The following is a 22,500-nucleotide window of genomic DNA, read 5'->3' as shown; positions in this document are numbered from 1 at the left end:
GGAGGTTAAATAGTCAAGCAAGGATTTCCTACTTCCATTCAAATGAGATTCCCAAAAAAAAGTGGTTCAGAGAAGTCTACTCTGGAAATTCATGTGGTGCATAAAGGACTAAGCCTGTGTAACCTGGGGCTCTGCCTTTTATATATATGGGATGGCTGAGCCGCTGAGTGAACTGGCTGCAACACAAGCCACTTCTGATTTCATATTCATGACTTCCGAGGGGACGAGAGGGAGGAAAACAAACAAAACAACAAGCAGGGAGAGTATAGCTGATGGAGGCTAGGCCCATACACTAACTGTCACATCTAGAAAGTCAAATCCCGTCTTGCACAGACTGAGGATGAGCGAGGTCATCCTCCGCAGCAAACACTGACTCATCTCACACCCACATGCACGCACACCAAGTCGAAACAGAAACATTTGCCAGCTTTCAGATATCCACTGGCTTTATAGTACAAATGCTAGTTAAATGTGCACAACCTCAGCTCCTTTTATAAAGACGTAGGGGGGACACCAGCTAGGAGCCTCTGCACAGCAGCAGGGCTTCAGCTCCCTGAGCAAAGTAAAACACATCATGTTTCTAAAAAGTAATGACAGCATGCACAAATGGAGCCTGGAAGCATCGCAGTAGAGCTGCCTTTTCAGACAAGCCATGTCCTCTAAACACAAGTCCCTTCTCAGGGCACTGCTAGAGACATACGTGAGTTTGGAGCGCCCTCTAGGGGACAGAGCTCTGATTTGAGAGGACACAGTGTAGCCAAGCACACAGACACACACAGACACACATAAAAGCTTATTCTTTACAAACAAATCAGGAAACAAGTTACTCAACCATGTCTTGTTTTTCTATAAATGACGCTTTCTGAATTATGCAAATGTGTTATTTCCTGCCAGGTAATTAAAAGATCCCTTTGTAGTTCTATTCACATTCAGGTCACCTGTTTTTTTAAGTAGTGTATTTATTTAACATGTGACTTAAGTCAAAAGGCAGGGTTTTACCTGCTGTTTAACAAGCTGCAGACATGGCAGACAGATGTGCATTCATCTCAGCCCCGAGACGAGACGAGCTGCCCAGAGTCAGGCCACGGCGAAGGAGATATACAGCTGGGAGGTCACACAGGTTGATCTAGGACGCCACCGCTGCTCGTCATTTTTAGAGGTCACACACTCACTTGGGGCCTGATTAATAAAGAGCTATGGTAATTTAGAAAAGTGGCCTTGCACTTTTTAAAATTCAGCATTCATCGTTGCAGCCCAGTGTCTCACCTCCACATAAAGGAAGAGTTATGAAGACATTAAATGTCATTTTCACTGGGATGTAACTTTGTGTGAACGGGTCAATATTAATCCTTTCAAAACACGTTCAGCCTGCTTCTTGTTGATTGTGGGAATTTAATTCAGCAGAAATAATGCAAACTGCAGTGTTAACCCTTCTTTCACAACCCAACACCCTCAGAGGAATAAAGGCTGCAGTCTTATTCGATCTTCCTGGTAATTAAAGTTTCAAAATTAAGATTCAGACACCTCACTGCACAGTTTGACAGATAAACTTAATCTGCTACATATACACTCACTGGCCACTTCATTAGTCCTACCTTGTTAGTACCAGGTCAGGCCAACTTTCACCTTCACAGGTGCCTTAATTCTTTGTGGCATAGATTCAACAAGGTGCTGAAACTTTCCTCAGAGATTTTGGTTCATATTGGCATGGTACGTTGTACAGTTGCAGCAGATTTACATCCCAAAGATGCTCTATTGGGTTGAGATCTGGTGACAGTGAAGGTCATTCGTCGTCATGTTCAAGAAACCAGTGAGATGATCTGAGCTTTGTGACATGGTCCTGCTGGAAGCAGCCATCAGAAGATGTGTACACTGTGGTCACACAGATGGGCACGGTCAGCAGCAATAATGAGGTGGGCTGTGGCGTTTAAAAGATGCACAATTGGTACTGTGGAGCCAAAAGTGCACCAAGATAATATCCCCCACACCATTATACCACTATCAGCCTGAATCATTGCTACAGGGCAGGATGGATCCATGCTTTCATGTTGTTTCTGACACCATCACCTGATTATTGAAGCAGCAGTTGAAACTCATTAGACCAGGCATTTCCAGTTGTCCAGTTTTGGTGAGTCTGTCAACTGTGGCCTTGGCTTCCTGCTCTTAGATGACAGGAGTGACACCCACCGTGATCCTCTGCTTCACGAGTCCATCTGCTACAAGGTTTGACATGTTGTGCCTTCAAAGACCCTCTTCTGCATACCTCGGTTCTACTGAGTGCTTATTTGAGTAACTGCTGCCTTCCCATCAGCTCAAAACAGCCTGGCCCTTCTCGTCTGACATCAACGAGTCGTTTTCACCCAGAGAACAGCAGCTCACTGGAAATTTTCTTCTTCAGACCATTCTCTGTAAACCCTACAGATGATTTTGCAGGAAACACCCAGTAGCTCAGCAGTTTCTGAACTACCAATCACCAATCAATTACTTTTCCTCCCGATTGTGATGCTGTTTGAAACTTCAGGTCCTCTTGACCTCATCTACATGTACTAACAGCACCAAGCTGCTGATTAAATATTTGAATTAACAAGCAGCTGAATGGGTATACCTAATAAAGAGGCCTGTGAGCCTAGATGATCACAGCATCTTCTTTAAACACTGATATGCTCATTTGGTTTGTTAAACTTTACGACTAATCCCACAGCTGCACAGAGGAAACCTTGCTTCTCCTTCTCAGAACAGATAAAAAGCTTTTTATTATTCTAACTGGCACAAGTGACTGCAGCGTAGTTTGAACCGGCTTTCCCACGGCATAGTCCACGAACTGTGTATCCGGCTGTTTAGAGGAAGTCTATTTGTCTGGCAGGGCCCTCTGGTGGAAAAAAATAAAAAACACTAGGTGTGGGAGTCAAATACACGACGAGTCTTTTTTCGCAGACAGTGATTTAATTTGAGAAAAATCACAAATTCATACACCTGCCATTTCCACTAGAAGTTAAATGCAAGGGTTTCAGAACCGAACAGGCTTCAACGTCTGTTACATGTCAAAGAGCCGCAGAACAGAAACATATTGGTATCGTGTCAAATACAGATATATATATATTTATATATATTTATAAAAAAAAAAATCTTTCTTACCTTGTGACACTACTTTTAGACTACAGCCACAGTATTCAATATTCAGCAATCTGCATGATATTTCAAAGAACCTGCTAAATTTTACTAACAACTCAAAAATGTGGCTTCTCTTTGACTAGGTATTAGTTACAGAACATGCCTTCATACACCCCCTTCCCCCCAATCTTGCCTTTTACTTCAAGCCATTTAAACAAAAGTACTGGGACTCTGGTACAGCCTCAATGTGGCATCATGCTTCCCTCTTCAAGCCTACTCAAGCTGGAACCGGTCAAAACAGAAAAGTCATTGTCAAAGAAACTTTATTATAGGCAGATAAGTGTGGTCTTGTAGTCTTTTTACTATCTATTCAGTGCTTAACTGCAGGGACTTTTTTTTCATTTTTTTGAATGAGCTATGTAATAAGAAAGTCCAATCTTGCTCTTGCAGACGATACTGTTGATGTGCGAAGTGAGCCTCTTGATGATTTTACACAATATTTCTAAGAGAGTAAGGTTTAAGACAGAGGGTCGAAACAATCCATTACGATTAAGTGCTGTAGGTCTGTCCTTCTGGTGGTTGTGGAAGCTTCATATTTTCTTTGGACATCATTAGACGCCTTAACTCTTGAAGAACAATTTTAATGGTATAAGAATTCTGCCATTTTGCTAATATTGGTATGCTACGTGAATCCACCTGCGAGACAAAAGGGGAGAAAAAAAACAAAAAAGCAAAACAGAATCAGTCATTGTGACAAGACTGCTGACAGTGAGTTATTGCACGGCTCGCATCCGAGTATCACAAAGCTGCGAAACAATTTCACAACTCCCGAAATGATAGAGAAGATAGTGAAAGCCATACATAACCTTGACAGATCTGTGATGACACTCACCGTCCCGTTGGAATTATTTATCCCATTCATGCTAATTTTTGTTACAAATCTAACGGTCGGCGCTGTCTCTGGGTATCTAGGTCCACATTCCACTTTCAGACTGTATATCCTGTTCTCGTAATTGGTCTGAGGAAGAAAAGAACAGAATGGCTTTGGTTACGGTGTCTAATATGAATAGCGGGCAGTGTGTTCATTCACGAGTTTCCCGTGCTTACTCTCGCTGGTCCGATGATCATGCCTGTCCATCGTGTGAGAGTCATGTCTTCGTCATCCTCCAGGCCCCAGCTGACTGTGCCGTCGCCTTCGCCCTTCTGGCCCTCTTCAAGCTCTTCCAACAAGCGAAAATTGCGTGGGACTTTAACTCCTAAAATAACAGAGGAACGAAGAGAATACGAGGATCGATTTAAAGGTGTTTGCATGGCCAAAAAAGACAAAAACTAGCCAATCTTTAATGGGTTGAAGAGATTATGAAACTCTCGGCTGATAACAGGACTTAAAATAATTTGTCTATTGGTCGATGGCATTCGTTTTCTTGGGCTATTTTACTTAGACTAACACAAAATCCCCATTGAATCTTTCAGCTCTTCATCGTGCCATCTGTGAACAGCAAAAACACATCAGCCAATGCAATAAAGTTGCATCAAAAGAAGCAACTATGTGGCAACCAGAGGCCACATGAAGTCAATGACACTCAGCAACTTCAGCCAATGACAGGCAAAATAACTGCTGGCAAAGTGAAATGTACATTCCCGAGTTACATCAGCAACTTTTTTTTTTTAATAAACACTGTCTACCAGCGAGGACGAATGACACTACTCACTGATGTATGACAGTGTGTCAAATAACGTGGAGGGTTACCCAGGCAACTACTGCCTAGAACATGCCCTAGCGACAGCTACAAAACCACTACAGTGAGACGTCAAGGGACAAATTTTTATAACTCATCCAGCTGGATACTTCAGGTACAGAAACTCATTTCCACTATTTAAAAATAAATAAATAAATAGTCGCGCATAAGACAAAATTTAAGGTCATTGCCTAAAAAATGTACTCAGATTTTGAGTCAAAAAGACAAGAATTTTGAGATATGCGACTCGAAATTTGGAGTTGGATGTCCCCGTTTTTCCTCGCTTTTTCAGGAACGCATTAACTCAGGAGTGACGTTATTCCCAAGTCGAACATCAGAGTTCTGAGGTATCCTGAACAATAACCTGAGCGATAGCGGCGTGGCTGCTCTAAATGACAGATGTCCAGAGCCAATCAGCGTCGCCAGGCCTCATCCACTACTTCAGAGTCATTAAACTAAAACTCTCCACAGCACTGGTGCCTTTTGCAGTAACGTATTATCTGACTAATATTAAGGCTTGCTACACGCATAACTGGATCGTTTATCACACTTATATCCTCAGGAGGCAGTGAACTTAGGACTAGGAATCACTAACAGGAGAGCAAACAGAGTAGTGAGGCTCAATAAAGTCATTGTTTTCTATAAGTTTAACTTTCACGAGATTTGTAACTAAAGAAAAAACTAAAATATTCATAAAGTATAAACAGATATGTTCATAACAGCTGGTTTAGAGCTGTAATGATCACCTGGTTTTATGGGAAAGCTGCATTTTGTTATATAACATTTGTCACCTACTGAAAATCCTACCAGTCTGAATTTGCCTTTTGCTGCTTGTATGCAAATCACTTTTGTTGACAAAACAGTTTTAAAATGTCGATCTGAAAACGATTTTCACTGTATGACAATCTACAGGTCAAAAGATTAATTGCCTAACTGAATATATGGCAAATTAATTGGTACAGCGCACGAAGCTGAAACAATTAGCTGACCGGCAGGAAAATATTCAGCAGCCACTCTGATAATCTGCGGTCTGCTTTTTTCCCCACTGCTAGTGTTTCATGAAAATTTGACTTCACACTTCGGATCAAAACATGCAATCCATGTACAAGAGTGAAGCAGTTAAATGTGCGTAAAACAGGACAAGCTGATACACGAAATAGCTCGGCAGACCGCGGCTCACAGTATGTTACGTTCACCTTCTGTGCCTCGAATTTGATACCTTGATCAGAAGTCACTCGCTGAAGACATGCGATGCCGCGTTAACACTGAAGCTTGAAATATATCTGCGCTTTGACAGCTGTTTGGAAATGGTCACGAGAGCTGAAGCACATGGGCCTATACTGCTGATTTTTAACGACTGATTCAGAGTAAAATCCATCTTATGACCAGCATCTTAATATCCGGGCCGATGAGAACATCGCTCAAAACTCTTCAATCCAATGTTTGGCTGCTCGGGGAGGAGGGTATTCGTAGGGGGGAGGGGGGCTGATAAGTTGGCATTAAACACATAGCTGACAGGCACTCAGCGGACTGTAAATGATGAACTTCTTACAGGAGCGGTGGCTGCGCTTACGTGAAACTACTGGTATTCATAATTATGATCCTAAAGACAAACCAACAGAAAGGGAAGTGAAGGGAGCTATTTTCTAAAAAAAAGAAAAAAAAGAAAGAAAGAAAGACCACATGCCTGAAGCGGAAGGCGAAGAAATGTAATCTTTCATTTCACCTCCTGTGATCTCAGATAAGTCATCATGGTCAGACTTCAGAGATAAGTTTTAAAGAAAAAAAAAATTATCAGCCCTTCAGCCGAGACTGCAACGGCAATGGCTGACTCTTGAAATGTCTCTGCTCCCTAGAAACTGTTGAAAGACTTCAGTCATTGCAGAGACTCCGATGTCAACAGGACTGTCTGTAATAGTAACATTATAACTGATTGAGAAAATAAATGACAAGTTAATTGACTAATAACGGAGTTGAAGATCGTCAAAAGATGCTCAGAAATTCTAATGTAAGACGAGGAAAAAAAGCAAGTCTTTACATTACATTTATATTCACTGTGAACGGCTTTTTTTGTGCAATTTGTTTTATTAAATAAAAATTATTTATACCTTTCTGTAAATACTTGGCTAATTACAAAGTTTTAGCTCTGGGAAAGAAAATAAATTCCCAATGGGAAATTTGTTGTTTGCGTTTTCTGGTAATGGTCTGTTTTTCAAATGGAAGATGAGCCACTAAGTGCAAGGTTTTGGTCACAAAACATACTTTTTTTGTTTGTTTGTTTGCAAAAATTCAGCAATTAAAAATGTAAAATACTGATTTATCAGTCAATATTATCTACATATACACACACCAGGGTAAAGTTTAAGTGAAAGAAAGATTAAGTAATAGAGCACAGGAGCGATCTTGAAATGTCAGCTGTGCTAAAAACAGTCAAGAGGAGCAAAAGAAGAGGCTCTAGACCAGTTACCAGCATTTTTGTCTGTATTGCTAATTAAAGATTATTCATTAACACATAGATACGGACACAAATGCCACTGGTTAATATCAGCAGACTGATTCATCAGCTGGTCTCCACAACAGCACACAGAGCCGAGTTGGTGACTGTTGGTCTATCATGTCAGGTTGGTGCAAAGGCCACAGAATAAAGGATCGGCTTAGTAATGAGTGTGTTCGCCACATCCATCACTGTCCAAACTGAATGCTAGTTTTGTTGCCGCTCTTCTCTTGTTTGTGGTTGCCCTCACCTGTCTGACAAGTATTATCAGTTGCAGTGACGGTTAAAGGTATTGCTGCAACTCAAATTAAGAACTCGGCTGGAAGAAATCTAAACAGCTCCCCACGTCCCCACATGTGTGTCGTTAATGGGGTAACTTAAATCTTAAACTAGGTTAAAAATGAATCGGCAGGTCGCGCCAACTTCTCAGTTTCGATTACGAACTTACTTCCTACTTTCTCTACTTCGCTCCCTTTTGCCGTTTCGTCTCCGTTATGGTTGCTTAAGATCTGCACAAAAATAAAAGCCGTTTGCTGCGACTTGCTATTATTAATTTGTTTTGTCGTTCAGGGCGTTTATTTTGCAAGTTTGAAAAACCACGCTTCCTGTTGGAGTGCTGAAGGCAAGCACGGGCCCCGACTACTTGCTGAAACAAAGCGTGCCCACTACAGCGGTTGTAGTTAATCGATCTGGTGCTCGTCTATCTTCCCCGCCCTACAACTGCAAATACCCACCTCGTGTAAATACAATACATTTTTTTTACCTAATGGAAAACGGGTTAAACAAAGGCGTTAAGCGTGTCACAACAATAGCGAGCAGCGTGCTAATGAAAGCAGAGGCGGAACTGCTCCCAACATTAAAACATTTCCGATACCATTATGTGTACTGCCGTGTGCAGTGTTTCATGGAGAAGCTATACAAAATTTCTCATAATGCATGTTTAACTGTTCGGTTATTGTGCTTTGTGGCTATTTAATCACATAAAATACGCGTTTACGACGTTCATATGCGATAAGAATATTCCGATCAAGCTAGCTGGACAAAATGGGAGTGAGTGCCGCGCGGTGCTGGAATATTCTAGTCGCTAAGTTAGCTTCACTAGCTAATGCCATCTATGGTTGTGTGCAACACACATATTAACAGAAACCTACACACCAAATTAAAATTTTATACTGGATTTTTATAGCTAACGTTTGTTTCACATGCACTGTGTCCGTGTGGGCCACCGTGAAGGCCACCTTAAGCAATTTCAGCTAACTCACGGGGCCAGCTAGTCACTCCTTCGCTATATAGCTAAGGTTAGCCAACACACCAGTTCCGTGACATAGATGGCTCCCGTGAGGCTCACTGCTTCATCGACTGCAGTAAATTACAAATCAAAGCAATTTCATAAACCTCTCTCCTAAGTAAAAAGTCTCAGTGTCGTGACTGAAATAACATCGAGGCCTCGACTTGTGCCGCACATCGCGTCGCTGTATATGTTAGTTTGAAGACACACAAACCTGAGGAGGCCGCCATCTTCTTCAGCCGAGTCCAGAAGCACACAGATGTGTGACATCACGGCGGTTAAAAATCGAGCGAGCAGCATCACACCGGCGGAGAGTGGCATTACACGCTGCTGACGGGCTGCTCGCACCTGTCCACTCTCACTCTCGTTCCATTCTTTCATGTTTCATATCGTCAAACTAATTTCAGTGTTAGACAAAGGTAAACACAGCAAATAAAAAGTAGTTTTTAAATGATGATTCCATTCATTAAGGTTACAGAGTTACTCAAACCTGCCTGGACTTAATCCTGATAACTGGTTGTGGCACCCTTGGCAGTAAGAACTGCAACCAAGCATTTGTAGTTACTGGTAATGAGTCTTTGACATCGCTATGGAGGAATTTTGGCCCACTATTCTTTGCAGAATTGTTTTAATTTAGCCATACTGTAAGGTTTTCATGTATAAACAGCCTGTTTAACATCATGCCAAATCTGGACTTGGTCATTCCAAAACTTTCATTCAGATCTTCACTTCGGATCATCATCCTGCTGTATAATCCAAGTACACTTGAGCTTCGGGGAACAAACAGATGACTGAACAGTCTCCTCCAGGCTTTTTTAGTAGCGTTGTTTCTGAAGTACCATAGTAGCCCCAGACCATCACACTACCACCACCATGTTTGACTGTTAGCGTGATTTTATTTTCTTTGTTAGTTTGTAACAAAGAAAATGTAACAAAAGTTTCCCAGAAGTTCAGCTTTTGTCTCATCAGTCCACATAACATTTCCTCAAAGGTCTTGGGAATAGTCACCATGTTTTGTTTTTTTTTTGGCAAATGTGAGACGAGCCTTTGTGTTCTGTCAGTTATTTGATTGTATCGTCAGAAGATGCCTGCATTTATTTGTTAACTTGCTTCGTGTGGTTCAGATTCTGTGCTCTTACAGTAGGCCTTTAACTTGCTTGGTACCATCCTTGGCAAACTGGGGCTGAGGGGCATTAACGAGTCCCAGGAAAGCCTTAAGACCATGCCTGGGTCATGTCTGAACCCCTGGACACAATTTGATGACTGAATTGATGGGTTTTAGTCTTGCTTAAATGCAAGGATAAATAATAAAGATTACAAATCCATTCTTGTGAAACTTCTTCAATTTTAGAGACATCAGTTTGGGAGAGGCCACTCGCGGTTCAATTCCCAATTCTCCTGCATGTGCCTTGGCAATCAGTCTGCTATGTTAAAGGATGTCTTAGTTCCTAAAAAGGATGGTCCTCTCTTCTCAGCTCTATCAGCTGGGTTGAGGAGCTTTAACACGGGGTTGCACCATCATTTGTGGAAGTGTTTTTACATTCAGCATATAAAAGAGGGGGACAGCTGGAGTTTGCAAACCAAAGCAGTGGGAGGACTCACGAGACAACACGCAGACATACAATCATTTACAAAGTTGATTTAGAGTCACGAGTAACCTAACTGGTCACAGTCCAAACTCCATGTGTTTGGACTGTGAGAGGAAGCCATGCAGGAATGGGGATCATGGAAACTCCACACAAAGTGGCCCCAGCCAGCCAATGCATTCAAACCCAGGACCCCTTTGTTGTGAGGCAGCAGTGCTAACCACTGCACCACCTTGCTGAAATGAAAGTTAAGACTAAGTCAGTGCAGCTTTTTAAAGGAGCAGCAACACACTGAGAGGAACTACCTGATCCTCCTTCACAGGATGCACCGCCTCTCACACCAGGGATTCACAACATGCAGTTTTGTCAGACGCTGCTTGTATTTGTCTTTTGGTATCACTAACATGGAGCATCAGCTGCAGGTGGATGTGTGCTTAGTTATGTTTTTTTCCTCCAAGGTTAGTGTTAGGTACTTCTTTTTGGTTAGGATTAGAGCCTTAACAACTTCACTAACAGATTTAATATAAATACGTGCAGGCTGTATTAGTTTTCTATCATACCCCCATACTTTGGACATTATGACTGACAAAAACTATCATCTTTTTCAGGTAAATTTCAGCCTGGTGGCAGCTGACAGCTTGGCAGGTTAGGATTTTGCACACGTCACCGTTCAAAACTAAGCGAGCATCTCCCAAATTGTCGGGCTTTTGACCTTCTTAGACAAAACCTCGCCTGCTGATTTGTAGAGTTCTGTTACATTTAAAACAGGATGAGAAGGGTCAGATATTTCACAAAACAAAAGATTTATTTTATTTTTGAAACTTTAAACACACTTTTGTGGATGATACAGGTGTCCATTCCAGTTCCAGAATTTATGCAGGTTGCACTGTCAGAAGGAAAGAAACAGTTAAGTTACCAAGAGCAGAGATCTGAGAGATTCGAGACACATCTGGCTTTACTGCATCTTTTCAGTGGTCAGGTTATTGGATAATTTAAGCTTACAGATCTGGATTAAACGTTTTTCCTCCCTCCAATATCCTATCCATTTATTTGGCTAATGTCAGACCTGATAAAATTGGACTACAATAAAAATACAATAGCAAAAAACATACTTTATATATGTATTATCAGGCCAGTAAATTGACAGCAGAGATAATGTGCAGCAGAAGCATTTGGGAAGCAGATGAAGTGTGGTCACAGATAAGACAAAATGGTGGATGTAGCTGGTCAAGTCACCGACTCTCATCGCTGACTCTGATTGCTGCCATGTAGCTGTAGTTGCTATAGCAACCCATCATTCCGGCTCCAGCTGCAGGTGCACAAACTCCGGGGTCTCCGCTGTAATCTGAGATAAAGCCACATAAAAGAGTCGCTCGGCACGTCCGTTTAAGCATGATTTTATACGACAGCAGGCTCTCGCGCTCATGTTTTACCACTTCAAACCCCCCACCCCCCTGCTGAGTAGGTCAAACCAACGTTTTTTTTATTCATGGCTCCAATTGCTTCACGCTTGTGATGACAGATATTGAGCTAAGCCAGTGTGAATGAAGGACTGCACCAAAGTGCCAGGGAGCACAAAAGCAACAGTACCCTGAACACTGGGACAGATAGAGTCTGACTACATTTATTCTAAGTTTGGGTCAAGAAAAATGGTTGGTTGGTTCTAGTTTTGATGATATAGCACAATGCTACAAAGACCAAAAGTTCTTAATTGAAAGCAGAGATGACTATCATACAGTTTGACCTTTGAACTTTGGCCAAAAATGACCTAAAATAGCCACTCTTCCTGAACTAGCCATCTAGTTTTGATTAAATTGGACTCTTCTGAATGATCAAAGTATGAAAGTCAAATTAAAATGAAATTGTGATTTTGACCTCAATTCTGACCTTGGACCTTGACCTTCTGAGAAATGTCTGGGAAACTCAGAAATGCTTGGAGAGTATATTTTTGAAGTCTTTTTAAACCATACTCAATTATTCATGCACCAGTGAAATGCTTTCAACATTTGCATTTCCTCTGCTGGAGCCCTACATTGTTAAATGATAAAACAGGTTTGGTAGTGGAGACATTCATAGACAAGTAGACACATGACGAGACCAAAAAAATTGGTTGTTAATACTGTTTCAAAAACTGCTGATTACTAGGATTTTCCCACACAGCCATCTGTAGAGTGTACAGAGAATGGTCCAGAAGAGAAAATATGCAGTTCTCTGGGTAAAAATACCTTGTTGATGCCAGAGGAGACAGCTTTGAGCTAATAAGAAGGCAACAATAACTTAAATGATCACTCCTTACAACTGAGGTATGCAGAAGAGCATCTCCAGACCCATGGGCTATAGCAGAAGACCACATCAGGTACAATAAGAAAGAAATTAAATTGGAAAAACATCTAATAAGTCAGTTTCTGTCATGTGACTTGGATGATAGGGTCAGTGTCAGTGTAAACACGAAAGCTTGGATCCACCCCGCCTTGTTTCAATGATTAATCACTGGCTCACCTGCACGTCAGAAGCATCTTTGGCCAGGATACTGGAAACTGGAACAAATATCAGTCCATTTACTACCAAGATTTACCCAGTAAAGTCAGCAGTAGGCTCTTCCGCATATATGATACAGCTAGCAAACAACTTAACATAGAGAAACTGGTGAAATATGCAGGTCAGAAGTAAGAAACCTTTGCGAGCATTTTTAGTGAACATCATTTTATTTATTCTCTATAAACAAATAGTCAACATGAGCTACTCAATCCAAAAGAAAAAACACAAAATAAGTTCAAGCTTGCTTTAACAGTTTCTTAAAGACAAAGTCTGCGATTATAATGTACAAGTTATCCAAAGAGCTTTTTAATCAAAGCACAAAACAAGTTAACAAAGAAAATAACTACTTTCAAATATGAGCTCTTTAAGTCAACACTGGATGCAGTTTTTACACATTCCTATAAAAACTGCAACAGGAAACCAGCATTTAATGAGTCACCAATCTGGGGTCATATAAACATCTAATACACCCAGATATTCAGCACATGCTGGTTCGGTTATACAAATACGTTTTTTACAGCACGAGTAAAGAAGTCGACATGGGATAGGATTTAAAATTAAGGACTGTACATAATTGCAGGGTGTGCCTCAAGCAAGGAGACGAACAGTCTTTCCAGTGACTGTCAAGTAATCCTCGTCAGCCAGAGCTCGCAACGCCTCGTCGAACAGCTCCTTAGTAATCGCCTGCAAACGGGGCAAGACAGGAGGAAGTCATTAGAGAGGAAGTGATGCAAAAGTGCAGCAAATACTCAAAGAGTGCAAATGTGTCGACGGCTACTCTGGCTGAATTTTGTGATATTTCAGAGGATACAGACAGAAATGTTAGAGCTTGGCTTTTGTTCAGTCTAATGAGGAACGAGTGCCACGCTACGGTCATAGCAATCGCCATCTGAAGAGCTGAAATCAAACTGATATTTGAGCTTTGACTTCATGCTGGCTTAATAAAAATAAAGATTTAAAAACGCTCACAGTTTCAGACTGTCCTCTGAGGTCATCGAGCAGCTGCTGGTATTTCATGGCTGGCGTCTTCCCTTTGGCCTGGATCAGCTTCTTCAGGGCCTGGGCTACCTCCTCCTTGCGCTTGCGTGCTGTGGCGCTCATGCCTGTAATCAAGCAAAGAACAATGCATTGAAATGCAACTGCAGGACTGAACCTAAAGATTATTTGCATAATTAATCTGGGGTTAAAAAGTTGTCCTATAAAGTGGCACCTTTACAATGGAGAAAATGGAACTAGTATTTCAAAGCAAGGCCATTGTAAAATGAGCCTGACCCTCATAAAGTGCATCTTTAATTTCTCATGTCAGCACCTTTAGAAATACTTTCATTGTCTTCCGTACCTGTTGTCAGAATAGAGATGTCTACAAATCCTGTTCTGGGATCTGTGGCCGACTGTTTCAAGGCCTCTCGGTGCAGCCGCTTGGCCTCCTCCACGTCAATGGTCTCCACTTTCTCGGAGAAGCGTACCTTGGCGTGGGCCTCTGCCAAGCGGATCAGGGACTCCAGCTGTCTGGGGTAGGCGGACACCATCCCACGGCCGCTGCCTATCTTTCTCATGTCAACGTAGGCCTGCGGATGAACATAAACAAGGTCAGCTGCATAGAACTCTAAGAATCGACTGAAATGTTTGCTAAAAGGGTTAAATTAAGCCACAGAGTTTCCACAGACCTCAATGAGGGCCTGGCTGGCTTCCTCGCTCAGTCTTGGGTTGATGTACGTTCGCGCATACGCGATGTAGTCCTTCAACACGGCCATGTCCAGGAACTCTTCCTCCATCTGCTCCTCGGTCTGGTAGTAGAGAGACACCAGGTGGTGAGCCAGCCTGCGGTCGTAAGCCTCATCCTGGGGATCCAGCATCAGGAAGATGAGGTCGAATCTGACGGCGCAACAAACACAAAGTTAAGTTTAGTTTGCAACACAGTAACATGTGGATCTGTTACTTCTGAGCCGCTCGCTGCTGCTTTAGCGTGATCAAAACAGAGGTGTGTGCATCGGGAGTTTCAATGCAGTGATGTTCACCTGGACAGGAGAGTGTGAGGCAGCTGGATGTTCTCGATTGTGGTCTTTTTGGGGTTCCACTGCGATTCCACTGGGTTGGCAGCAGCCAGCACGGCGGTGCGGGCGTTCAGCTGGCAGATGATTCCAGCCTGAGGGCACGAAGAAAAACACAAACGCAGTGAGACCGAAAGCTCCTTCCGTTTGTGTACTTCCAAACGATTACGTATTAAATGTGGTGACATATACCTTTGCAATGGAGAGGGTCTGCTGCTCCATGACCTCGTGCAGCACGGAGCGCGTGTTGTCGCTCATCTTGTCGAACTCGTCGATGCAGCAGATGCCATTGTCGCTCAGGACCAGCGCACCGGTCTGCAGCACCAGCTGCCTGGTCTCTGGGTCCTTCATCACATAGGCGGTCAGACCCACAGCGCTGGAGCCCTTTCCTGACGTGTACTGGCCGCGGGGCACCAGGTTGTAGACGTACTGCAGCAGCTGGGACTTGCTGGTGCCGGGGTCTCCGCAAAGCAGGATGTTCACCTCGGCACGGAAGTTCCCGCGGCCGGTCTGACTGAAGTCCTTTCGAGTGCCCCCAAACAGCTGGAGCAAGATGCCCTGGTACCAGGAGACGGAGGAAGAGACACAATCAAATCACAACTTTAATCTAAATTCATCTTCAACCAAAACTTTTATTTATTAGGGCATTTGTGCATTTCACCTCTGCTTAAAATGTTCTTTTTTTAAAAGCTGCAGCAGAGTGACCGATATGCAGGAAAGAGGGCGTGGCTGCTGTGGGCCTTTTTGGCCATGTGATAGCCAAGTTTCCACCTTAACACGTAGCCTTTGGTCTTACCTTTTTGATGTCTTCATGTTCGTAGATGCTCGGTGCAAGGGCAGAGGAGAGGCGTTCGTAGACGTCCGGCTTGGCTGCGAGCTCCTTCAGGGTCTGCACGCGGTCTTCGGTGAAGAGCTTCTGCTCGGCCTCTTCGTCCAAACCGTGCAGGCGCTTTTCGTCTGTCTTGCGGAAGTGGATGGCATCTATGTGAGTCTTATAAACCGACTTCACGTTGCTCTGGCGTGGGTTAACGCGCATTGGGACGGCTCTGTAGATACCTGCACAGACGACGAAGGCTGTTAGTTATCCGACCACAACGTGACCTTCAACGACCTCCTTGCAAAATTTTTTTTAAAAATCCTTTAATTTCATGCCAAACACTTTAAATCCACCTGATGACTTTCTGCAGCCACGAGTTGCCCCCTGCTGGTCATTAGAAATATTGCAGCTCAGCTTTTGCTTCCATTTTCAGCCCCATCTTTTACTCTTCATACAGGTCATCATGAAATTATTATTATCAAGATATTAAAGAAATCTCACCAGTGATGTTGACCCTGTCTCCTGGCTGCACTTTGTCAACTAGATCGTTGTGAGCGTAAACGATAGTCGTGTGAGGCGTCTGACCGGCCGGCATGTCTTCGGGAGATTCCTGAATTTTTATCTGTTGCAAAAGGAAGAACGGTAAACATACAGATGCCATGACCTCCGCAGCAACACATCGGCGATTACCACCCGTGTATTCTGAGATAAGGTGTCGCTGACTATGAGCAAACTCTCACCATCTGTTTGTCTGAGAAGACGGAGCGATTGTGAATCAACGCCAGGCTGTGGGTGGTGTTGCAGTGGCGACACACAGCCGGCTCGGCGATGCGCCCGCGATCCACCTCCACGCGGGTGCTGTAGGCGCACACCTGGCACTGGAAGAACGCCTCCTGCATCTCAGGGATGAGCTGCGAGGTGCGGATCACCATGCCGCTGATGGTGATCAGCTGATCGATGTCTGTGGAAGAAACACAGAAGCACGCAGAAGCTGACACCTCACTGTTCACAAAAAACAAAAGACAACATGGTTCCCGTAACAAGTGTGACTTCAGTTCAAACCTTCTGGGTTCAGGCTCCTCATGCTTTTGGTTTTCACGGCGTTGTAGGGGCGTACTTGGATCTGATACTCAAGGAAAGAGTCGGGGAAACGCTCGAAGAAAAGCTCGTTGACCGCCATGTCAAAAGTTGGGATGACTTCCTGAAAACGACATAGTTAACTCCATTAACACGCAGCCAACAGAATTTCTTCCACGGAAACGGGGAACGATTTAATCTTTAACAAAGTGCAGATGCCAGTGGTCCTGTGGATAAAGTGACTAATAATATCATAGATAGATATTATAGATATAACAATAAAAAATTAAATAAATCCTTCATAGAACAAAAAGCAAAATGACATTCGTTACAATTTGCTTCTGTATTTGTCTTTGGATTCATTCACCTATCCATTTGTTTTCTATATAATCTTGTTTGCGTTACATTACACATCACTTCTCCCTTTGCATTTGCATCCACTTATTTTATTTTTATTTATTCAAGACATCGCTGTATGGCATTACTTCATTATAAAAATCAGAAGGCCGCCATTTCACTCATCAGGGGCTCAAGTCTTCATCCTCTGTTTAATCCGTACTCACGAATACCCCGAATGACGTAATGAAAACAATAGCAATGAAAAGAAATAAACAAATGATGGCAGATGAAGCGAGCTTTACCTGTGGGTAGCAGGTGAGCTGTCTGTAAAGTTCTGCATCAAAGGACTGCACGTGGCGGCAGTTCACGTTCATCACAGGATCGCCGACGACGCTGATCTGTGAGACGAGAAGAGAAACAGTGATATTACGTCTTTGAATACAATCCCGCGCAACCGCCTCCTCCTGTATTCTCTCATTTCTTGGCTGTTGTTCATCATTCAAAAACACCATCATGCAGTGCGAGTCGGACTTAAAAACGTTTGGAGCAACACAAACAATAAAAATTGCACCTCCTCCAGCTTCTGCATGTATAACGGCTCGTTCAGGTCCAGACCAGCGTTCTCATCTTCAGTGGAGGTCGGGTCAACAAACCTCTGGAGAAACCTCTGGAAGCAGCGAAACGCAAAGCATGCCAATGTTAACTCATGGACTGCCTACAAGACATTTATTTATGGGATTTAGCTGACTCGGCTTCACACCTGAAACTTTTCCTTGCAGGTGCCGACATTCACATCAGTCCCCCAGATCACCAGCCTCTGCCCGGCGTTCGACTCGCTGGCCACGGCGCCATCTGTGCTCGGCTGAGAGAAGATAGTGAATAGTTAACTTCTGAGGGTTCAGGCTTCATGTGAGCTCAATACATGACAAACACAAGATTACTGACTGGCTCAGAGTGAAGATCGACTTGGGGAGCCTTCCTGACCGATCCCAGATCAGGACGCTGCCTGGCTGGTGTGCCCCGCACTCCGCTCCGTGGGGTTCCCTCAATCCTGGAGCTGGGGGTCCCGTACATCAAGGGGGAGCTCATGTCCACCTCGTTAGGAGGCACTGTTAAAAGGAGGCAGATTTATAAAACAATCTAAGAATCCAAACTTGAGTCCACAAGACCACAACAACTCAAACACGTCATACCTGAAGGTCGGGGGCTGGAGAGCAGAGACGTGTCCTGGGGTGCTGCAGGACTAAGCATGTCCGTGGCTGGGGAGGTGGGCATCGGCATCAGGTCCCCGGTGGAGGAGTCCTGACCTCTGCGCCGCTGAGAGGGAGGCGAGGTGGGGTCCTCACTGCTAGCTAAAGTCGAACAGACACGAAGAAAAGTAGGCAACGGTCATCATACAATCACAGGAGGTCCATATGCAAAAGGATGGAGCAGGTGGGGAACTTACGTGTGGGTGGATTGGTGTTCCTTCCACGCTTACGGCCACCAGGGGTTGAAGCTGGAGAAGACATTGCTGCTGGGAAATCAACAAAAGGTGACACTCAGTAACGGAAATGTAATAACACTTGTTACATAATGTCGCTCTGGCTGTGGGACATCACTGATGGTGATGGCTTCAAGTTTGACTGAGCATTTAGAAAACTGACATTCACATATGTGGCTGGCTGAAAAACTTTAACTATTTCCTTTTTGTTTTATTAGATCTTTTTTCATCTTTGTGGAGAAAATGACATGAGATGGATATAAACTGAGCAGCCTGCCTTTCGCTGCCTCGTTAACAGCCCGGTTACATTTACATGCAATGAGGTAATATTTGATGTAGCACAAATAACCTTGTAACAATTTGTCTTTAATATCCAAGGTTGGGACATGAAACAAACCAACTGTTTTCCTTATATTTGGTACTTGGATCCATGTTATGAATGCGTGCTTGAATCGCTTCCAGATATCAGTCAAACAGCACGAAAAGTTCACTTAACTATACAAATAACACTTCCGGCGCGCTGATGTGCTATACTGTGTGTCTTTTTTAGATGTTTTGAAGTGTCTTATTTTCACTAAAGCACTAACTGCATTAAACCCTCGACCTCCATTTGACATGTGGCTGCAGAGTACACAATAAGCTGATCCTCGTCTGCGATGATTTAACTTCGATTAACATTAAACGTCAACGTAAAACAACAAAACACCTTCGCGCACGTTTAAGTCAACCTGATTAGCGTGTCACGGTTTCACGAAACCACCAAAACTACCGATGTAATAACCTAAAAACTATGTCTCTTCTTACCTCTTCTTGTGTATACGTCCGAGCGGAGAAGATGTGGCGCGAAACTGCTGGTGACGTTATTTTCGCGGGGAACTTTGGGCCAATGAGAGGCTGGGATTGTCTTTCTTTTCTTTCCGGTCGAGCCCTTCACCGAAAAAAGGGGGTTCCTGTTCAGCGTTTACTTATTCGGCTTCAGTTTAGCTCAATAAACAAACAGATTAAATAAGTAAATAAATAAATGAACTTTTATTTTTAATTTTTGATATGTCAAATAAGATCTGCGTTTCCTGTGCGCTCATGTGCTCCATCAAACCCTCAATCGATTTGGTTTGGCCCAGCAGTAAGGGACTTTTTTTTTGCCCCTGCCCTAATCTTTATTGTAACGATGCAAACGACACGCAAGTGTGAAACCGCCTCCCAAATACAAAATGACAGCAAATCCGTGACAGGCTACGGATGTAAAGATGTAACATTTGAATTAATACAACAGCAGAAGCTAACCGGGAAATACTATTCACCCTCTTTTCCTAGTCTACATGTAGGATGTATGTTCACCCGGTTATGTTACAGCGGTGGTTGTACTGGTTTTCACTACAGGTAGAGGTACTCATGTATGCCAGTGGGTGAGAAGAAACAGCTCTCAGTATGATGAGGTCCAGTGCAGCCCACATTTCTGTGTTCACAGTAATGCACAGTTTGTGTACACTCATTGTGGCCATGACTGTCATGATGATTTGGGGGTTTTAATGATTTCTTTAACTGATTTTTTTTCCCCTGTGTTGAATGATTGTACAGCATAACTCTTTAATGGCTCCACATGCACTCACTTAAATCTTTTTATAACTGGTGCTGAAGGGTCTGCAGTGTCTTTTAACTCAACAAGGAAAGGGCGTATTAATTTCCCATTGTTGATTATGATCGACTATAAGTAGTTCATCTCTCCCAGCATTAAATTGATTTATTTAACAGCACTCATTGGATTGACCAATACTCAGAACAATAGGAAAGTCCAAGGAACTCAGTGAAAGTCCAAGAATGAGATTTGCAGATTTGCACAAGTTGTGAAGGTTTCTTGGAGCCATTTCTAAACAACTGCAGATTCCAGGATCATCAGTTCAAACTATTGTAAATAAGTATGGGTTATTCAGATGTGTCAGTTCACCAAGGTCTAGAAGAAAAACCTTAATTGTCACCCCCAGATTAGAGGAAATTGGTTAAGATTTTCAGGAACAACCCAGAAACCACTACACGTCAAGCCTGCCAGCATTACTGCCCACAGTGAAGAGATTTTTACATCAGCATCAGAGACAATGCTGACCAACAGAGAATCATTGATGGCTACCAAAAGCATCTGGGTGAGATGCAACTTGACATTTGACCAAATATTAGTAGGGCTGTATAGTATATCTGAGTCTGTATATATACATTGGACCCTGGAAAATGAACAACTCAGAAATCATTAAAAAAACCCAAATTCACCATGACATCAATGCCCATGATGAGCGTATGCAAACTTCTGACCACAGTTGAGAATCATGGATGTGGAGAAGGAGGACATGCAGAGGTTTGGCGTGACAGAGGAAGATGCTAGGGACAGGGGGAGATGGAGACTGATGATTCACCATGGTGACCCCTAAAGGGAGCAGCAAAAAAAAGAGAAGCCTAAAAATAATTTAAATAGTTTTACATGAGTTTAATACATTAAGTTATGTCCTATAAAACCAACAACTACAAAGCATCTGCACTTTTTGTGCTGGTTAAGCAAGTTTATGGCTTTGATCATGTTAGCACTTTCACCTGTATCCTCTCCATGAAGATTCAGATGCATTCACGTGGCTTTGATCTGCTTCACCCACAGTGAAACAGGTGGTGTACTCTGCACTGAATCAGCTCCACCCTGACCAAGGAGAGGCAGAACTCCATTCTTCAGAGACATGCCCCACCCTCTGGTTTGCACAGCATGCAGCAAAATAACGACCCCCAGAAACACCTCAAACTCTACGAGAAATAGATTGCACACTAAAGTGTAAAGTTGAGGATTTTGCTCCACAAGCACCTGAACGAAACAAACTTTCACTCACAATTTCAGAGCTTTGAACCCCACTCTTCCCCCTTTCAAAAGAATCCTGAACAGAGATATTTGAAAAGTAAGAGGACCAAATGTTTGTCCAACTTCAAGAATGACTTTGCCATCTACAATACTATGTAAACCTCTCAAGTCATCTCTCAATCCTTTTTTCCCCTCCAAGGATCCAAACATTTTTAAAGTGGTCTGGAGCAGCATTTCTCCAGGCTTTCTGAAAGTCAGCAAAAGTTTTTCTTTGTATTTGGGCTACTTTTTCACTTATTGTCAGTAATCCTGGGTTTGAGGTTCACCTCATTTTGAGTCAAGTTATCGTACATCATGACCACAGTTTGCTCATTGGAGATGCCATTCCTGTGGACAGTCTGGTAGGGATGGTAAGCACTGGTCGGCGCCTGTAGTTGTACCAGCTGTTTGAGTTGGCCACTGCTTTGCGGTGCCTTCCTCCTGGGTGGGAAACCCATTAACAAGCCCAAAAGTAAGGCAGAGCAGAATAGGACAGACCAACACATCTCCTTGCCTTCTGTGGTATTCTTTTTCTAAAACAACACAGGTGGCTCTGGCTCAGGTGGTAGAATGGGTCATTTACCTCTCGGAAGGCTGGTAAATCAATCCCTGCCTCCTCCATCCTGCAGATACTGAACCTCAAGCTGCCCCCAACAACATTCACATTTTCCAACATTCACAAGCACACCCAGTGTGAGTGTGTTTGTGAATGTTGGAAAATGCTCAGGTATAGATAAAAGGGCTGTATGAATGTGGGTGTGGTTGGGTGAATGCGAGTTGCAATTGAAAATGCTTTGATCGCTCAACTGAGTAGGAAGGTGCTATAAAACTACCACCCCATTTATCATTTAAGTCCAGTCTTTGTACCTGAACATTTTCAGAGGAATGCTTTTTGTTTGTTTGTTAAGCCTCTTCACACTGATCTATGAATCATTCATGCGTGGAAAAAAAAAACCCTAATTCAAGAGATGAACGAGTGTCATGCCTACATATAACAGACAACTTAGTAAAGATTCAATTTTCAGTTGTATCTTTAAGCACTTTGTTACAAGTAGCTTGTCAAATAAACTAATAATTTCTTCCCATTTGTTTAATTTAATCTATG

The 22,500-nt window shown here is 43.0% G+C and overlaps 2 protein-coding genes across 2 annotated transcripts; both read right to left on the bottom strand.

Moving 5' to 3' along the window:
• Positions 1-2,923: 2,923 nt before the first annotated feature.
• Positions 2,924-8,930, bottom strand: ube2v2 (ubiquitin-conjugating enzyme E2 variant 2). Its single transcript, XM_063461651.1, has 4 exons — positions 8,847-8,930; positions 4,219-4,367; positions 4,004-4,129; positions 2,924-3,807 (listed from the first exon to the last, which is right to left on the bottom strand). Exons 1-4 carry the CDS (start codon positions 8,860-8,862, stop codon positions 3,661-3,663), a joined length of 438 nt encoding a protein of 145 aa, XP_063317721.1. The 5' UTR covers positions 8,863-8,930; the 3' UTR covers positions 2,924-3,660.
• Positions 8,931-13,032: 4,102 nt separating this feature from the next.
• Positions 13,033-19,360, bottom strand: mcm4 (minichromosome maintenance complex component 4). Its single transcript, XM_063462172.1, has 17 exons — positions 19,328-19,360; positions 18,488-18,556; positions 18,234-18,392; positions 17,986-18,149; positions 17,801-17,902; positions 17,612-17,707; positions 17,343-17,438; positions 16,687-16,825; positions 16,365-16,585; positions 16,126-16,246; positions 15,604-15,863; positions 15,000-15,365; positions 14,775-14,902; positions 14,424-14,631; positions 14,096-14,324; positions 13,726-13,859; positions 13,033-13,440 (listed from the first exon to the last, which is right to left on the bottom strand). The coding sequence occupies exons 2-17, from the start codon at positions 18,549-18,551 to the stop codon at positions 13,345-13,347; spliced, it is 2,583 nt and encodes an 860-aa protein (XP_063318242.1). The 5' UTR covers positions 18,552-18,556; positions 19,328-19,360; the 3' UTR covers positions 13,033-13,344.
• Positions 19,361-22,500: the final 3,140 nt, after the last annotated feature.

This window comes from Pelmatolapia mariae, linkage group LG18, assembly GCF_036321145.2.
Source record: "Pelmatolapia mariae isolate MD_Pm_ZW linkage group LG18, Pm_UMD_F_2, whole genome shotgun sequence".
In the NCBI taxonomy this organism is placed as follows: domain Eukaryota; kingdom Metazoa; phylum Chordata; class Actinopteri; order Cichliformes; family Cichlidae; genus Pelmatolapia; species Pelmatolapia mariae.
Note: the sequence above shows the minus strand (reverse complement) of the source record. Positions and strands in the feature narration are given on the sequence as shown.

What these genes read in the sequence shown, in the direction of transcription:
- ube2v2 (XM_063461651.1), bottom strand. An exon ending in TGATCATCGGACCAGCGAGA is followed by an intron (nt 4,130 to 4,218) that starts GTAAGCACGGGA and finishes TTTCTTCCTCAG; the next exon opens with ACCAATTACGAGAACAGGAT. An exon ending in TAAATAATTCCAACGGGACG is followed by an intron (nt 3,808 to 4,003) that starts GTGAGTGTCATC and finishes TTTGTCTCGCAG; the next exon opens with GTGGATTCACGTAGCATACC.
- mcm4 (XM_063462172.1), bottom strand. Translation starts at nt 18,551, where the DNA reads ATGTCTTCTCCAGCTTCAACCCCTGGTGGCCGTAAGCGTGGAAGGAAC. An exon ending in AGACCCTCTCCATTGCAAAG is followed by an intron (nt 14,903 to 14,999) that starts GTATATGTCACC and finishes TCGTGCCCTCAG; the next exon opens with GCTGGAATCATCTGCCAGCT. An exon ending in CATCTCTATTCTGACAACAG is followed by an intron (nt 13,860 to 14,095) that starts GTACGGAAGACA and finishes GCTTGATTACAG; the next exon opens with GCATGAGCGCCACAGCACGC.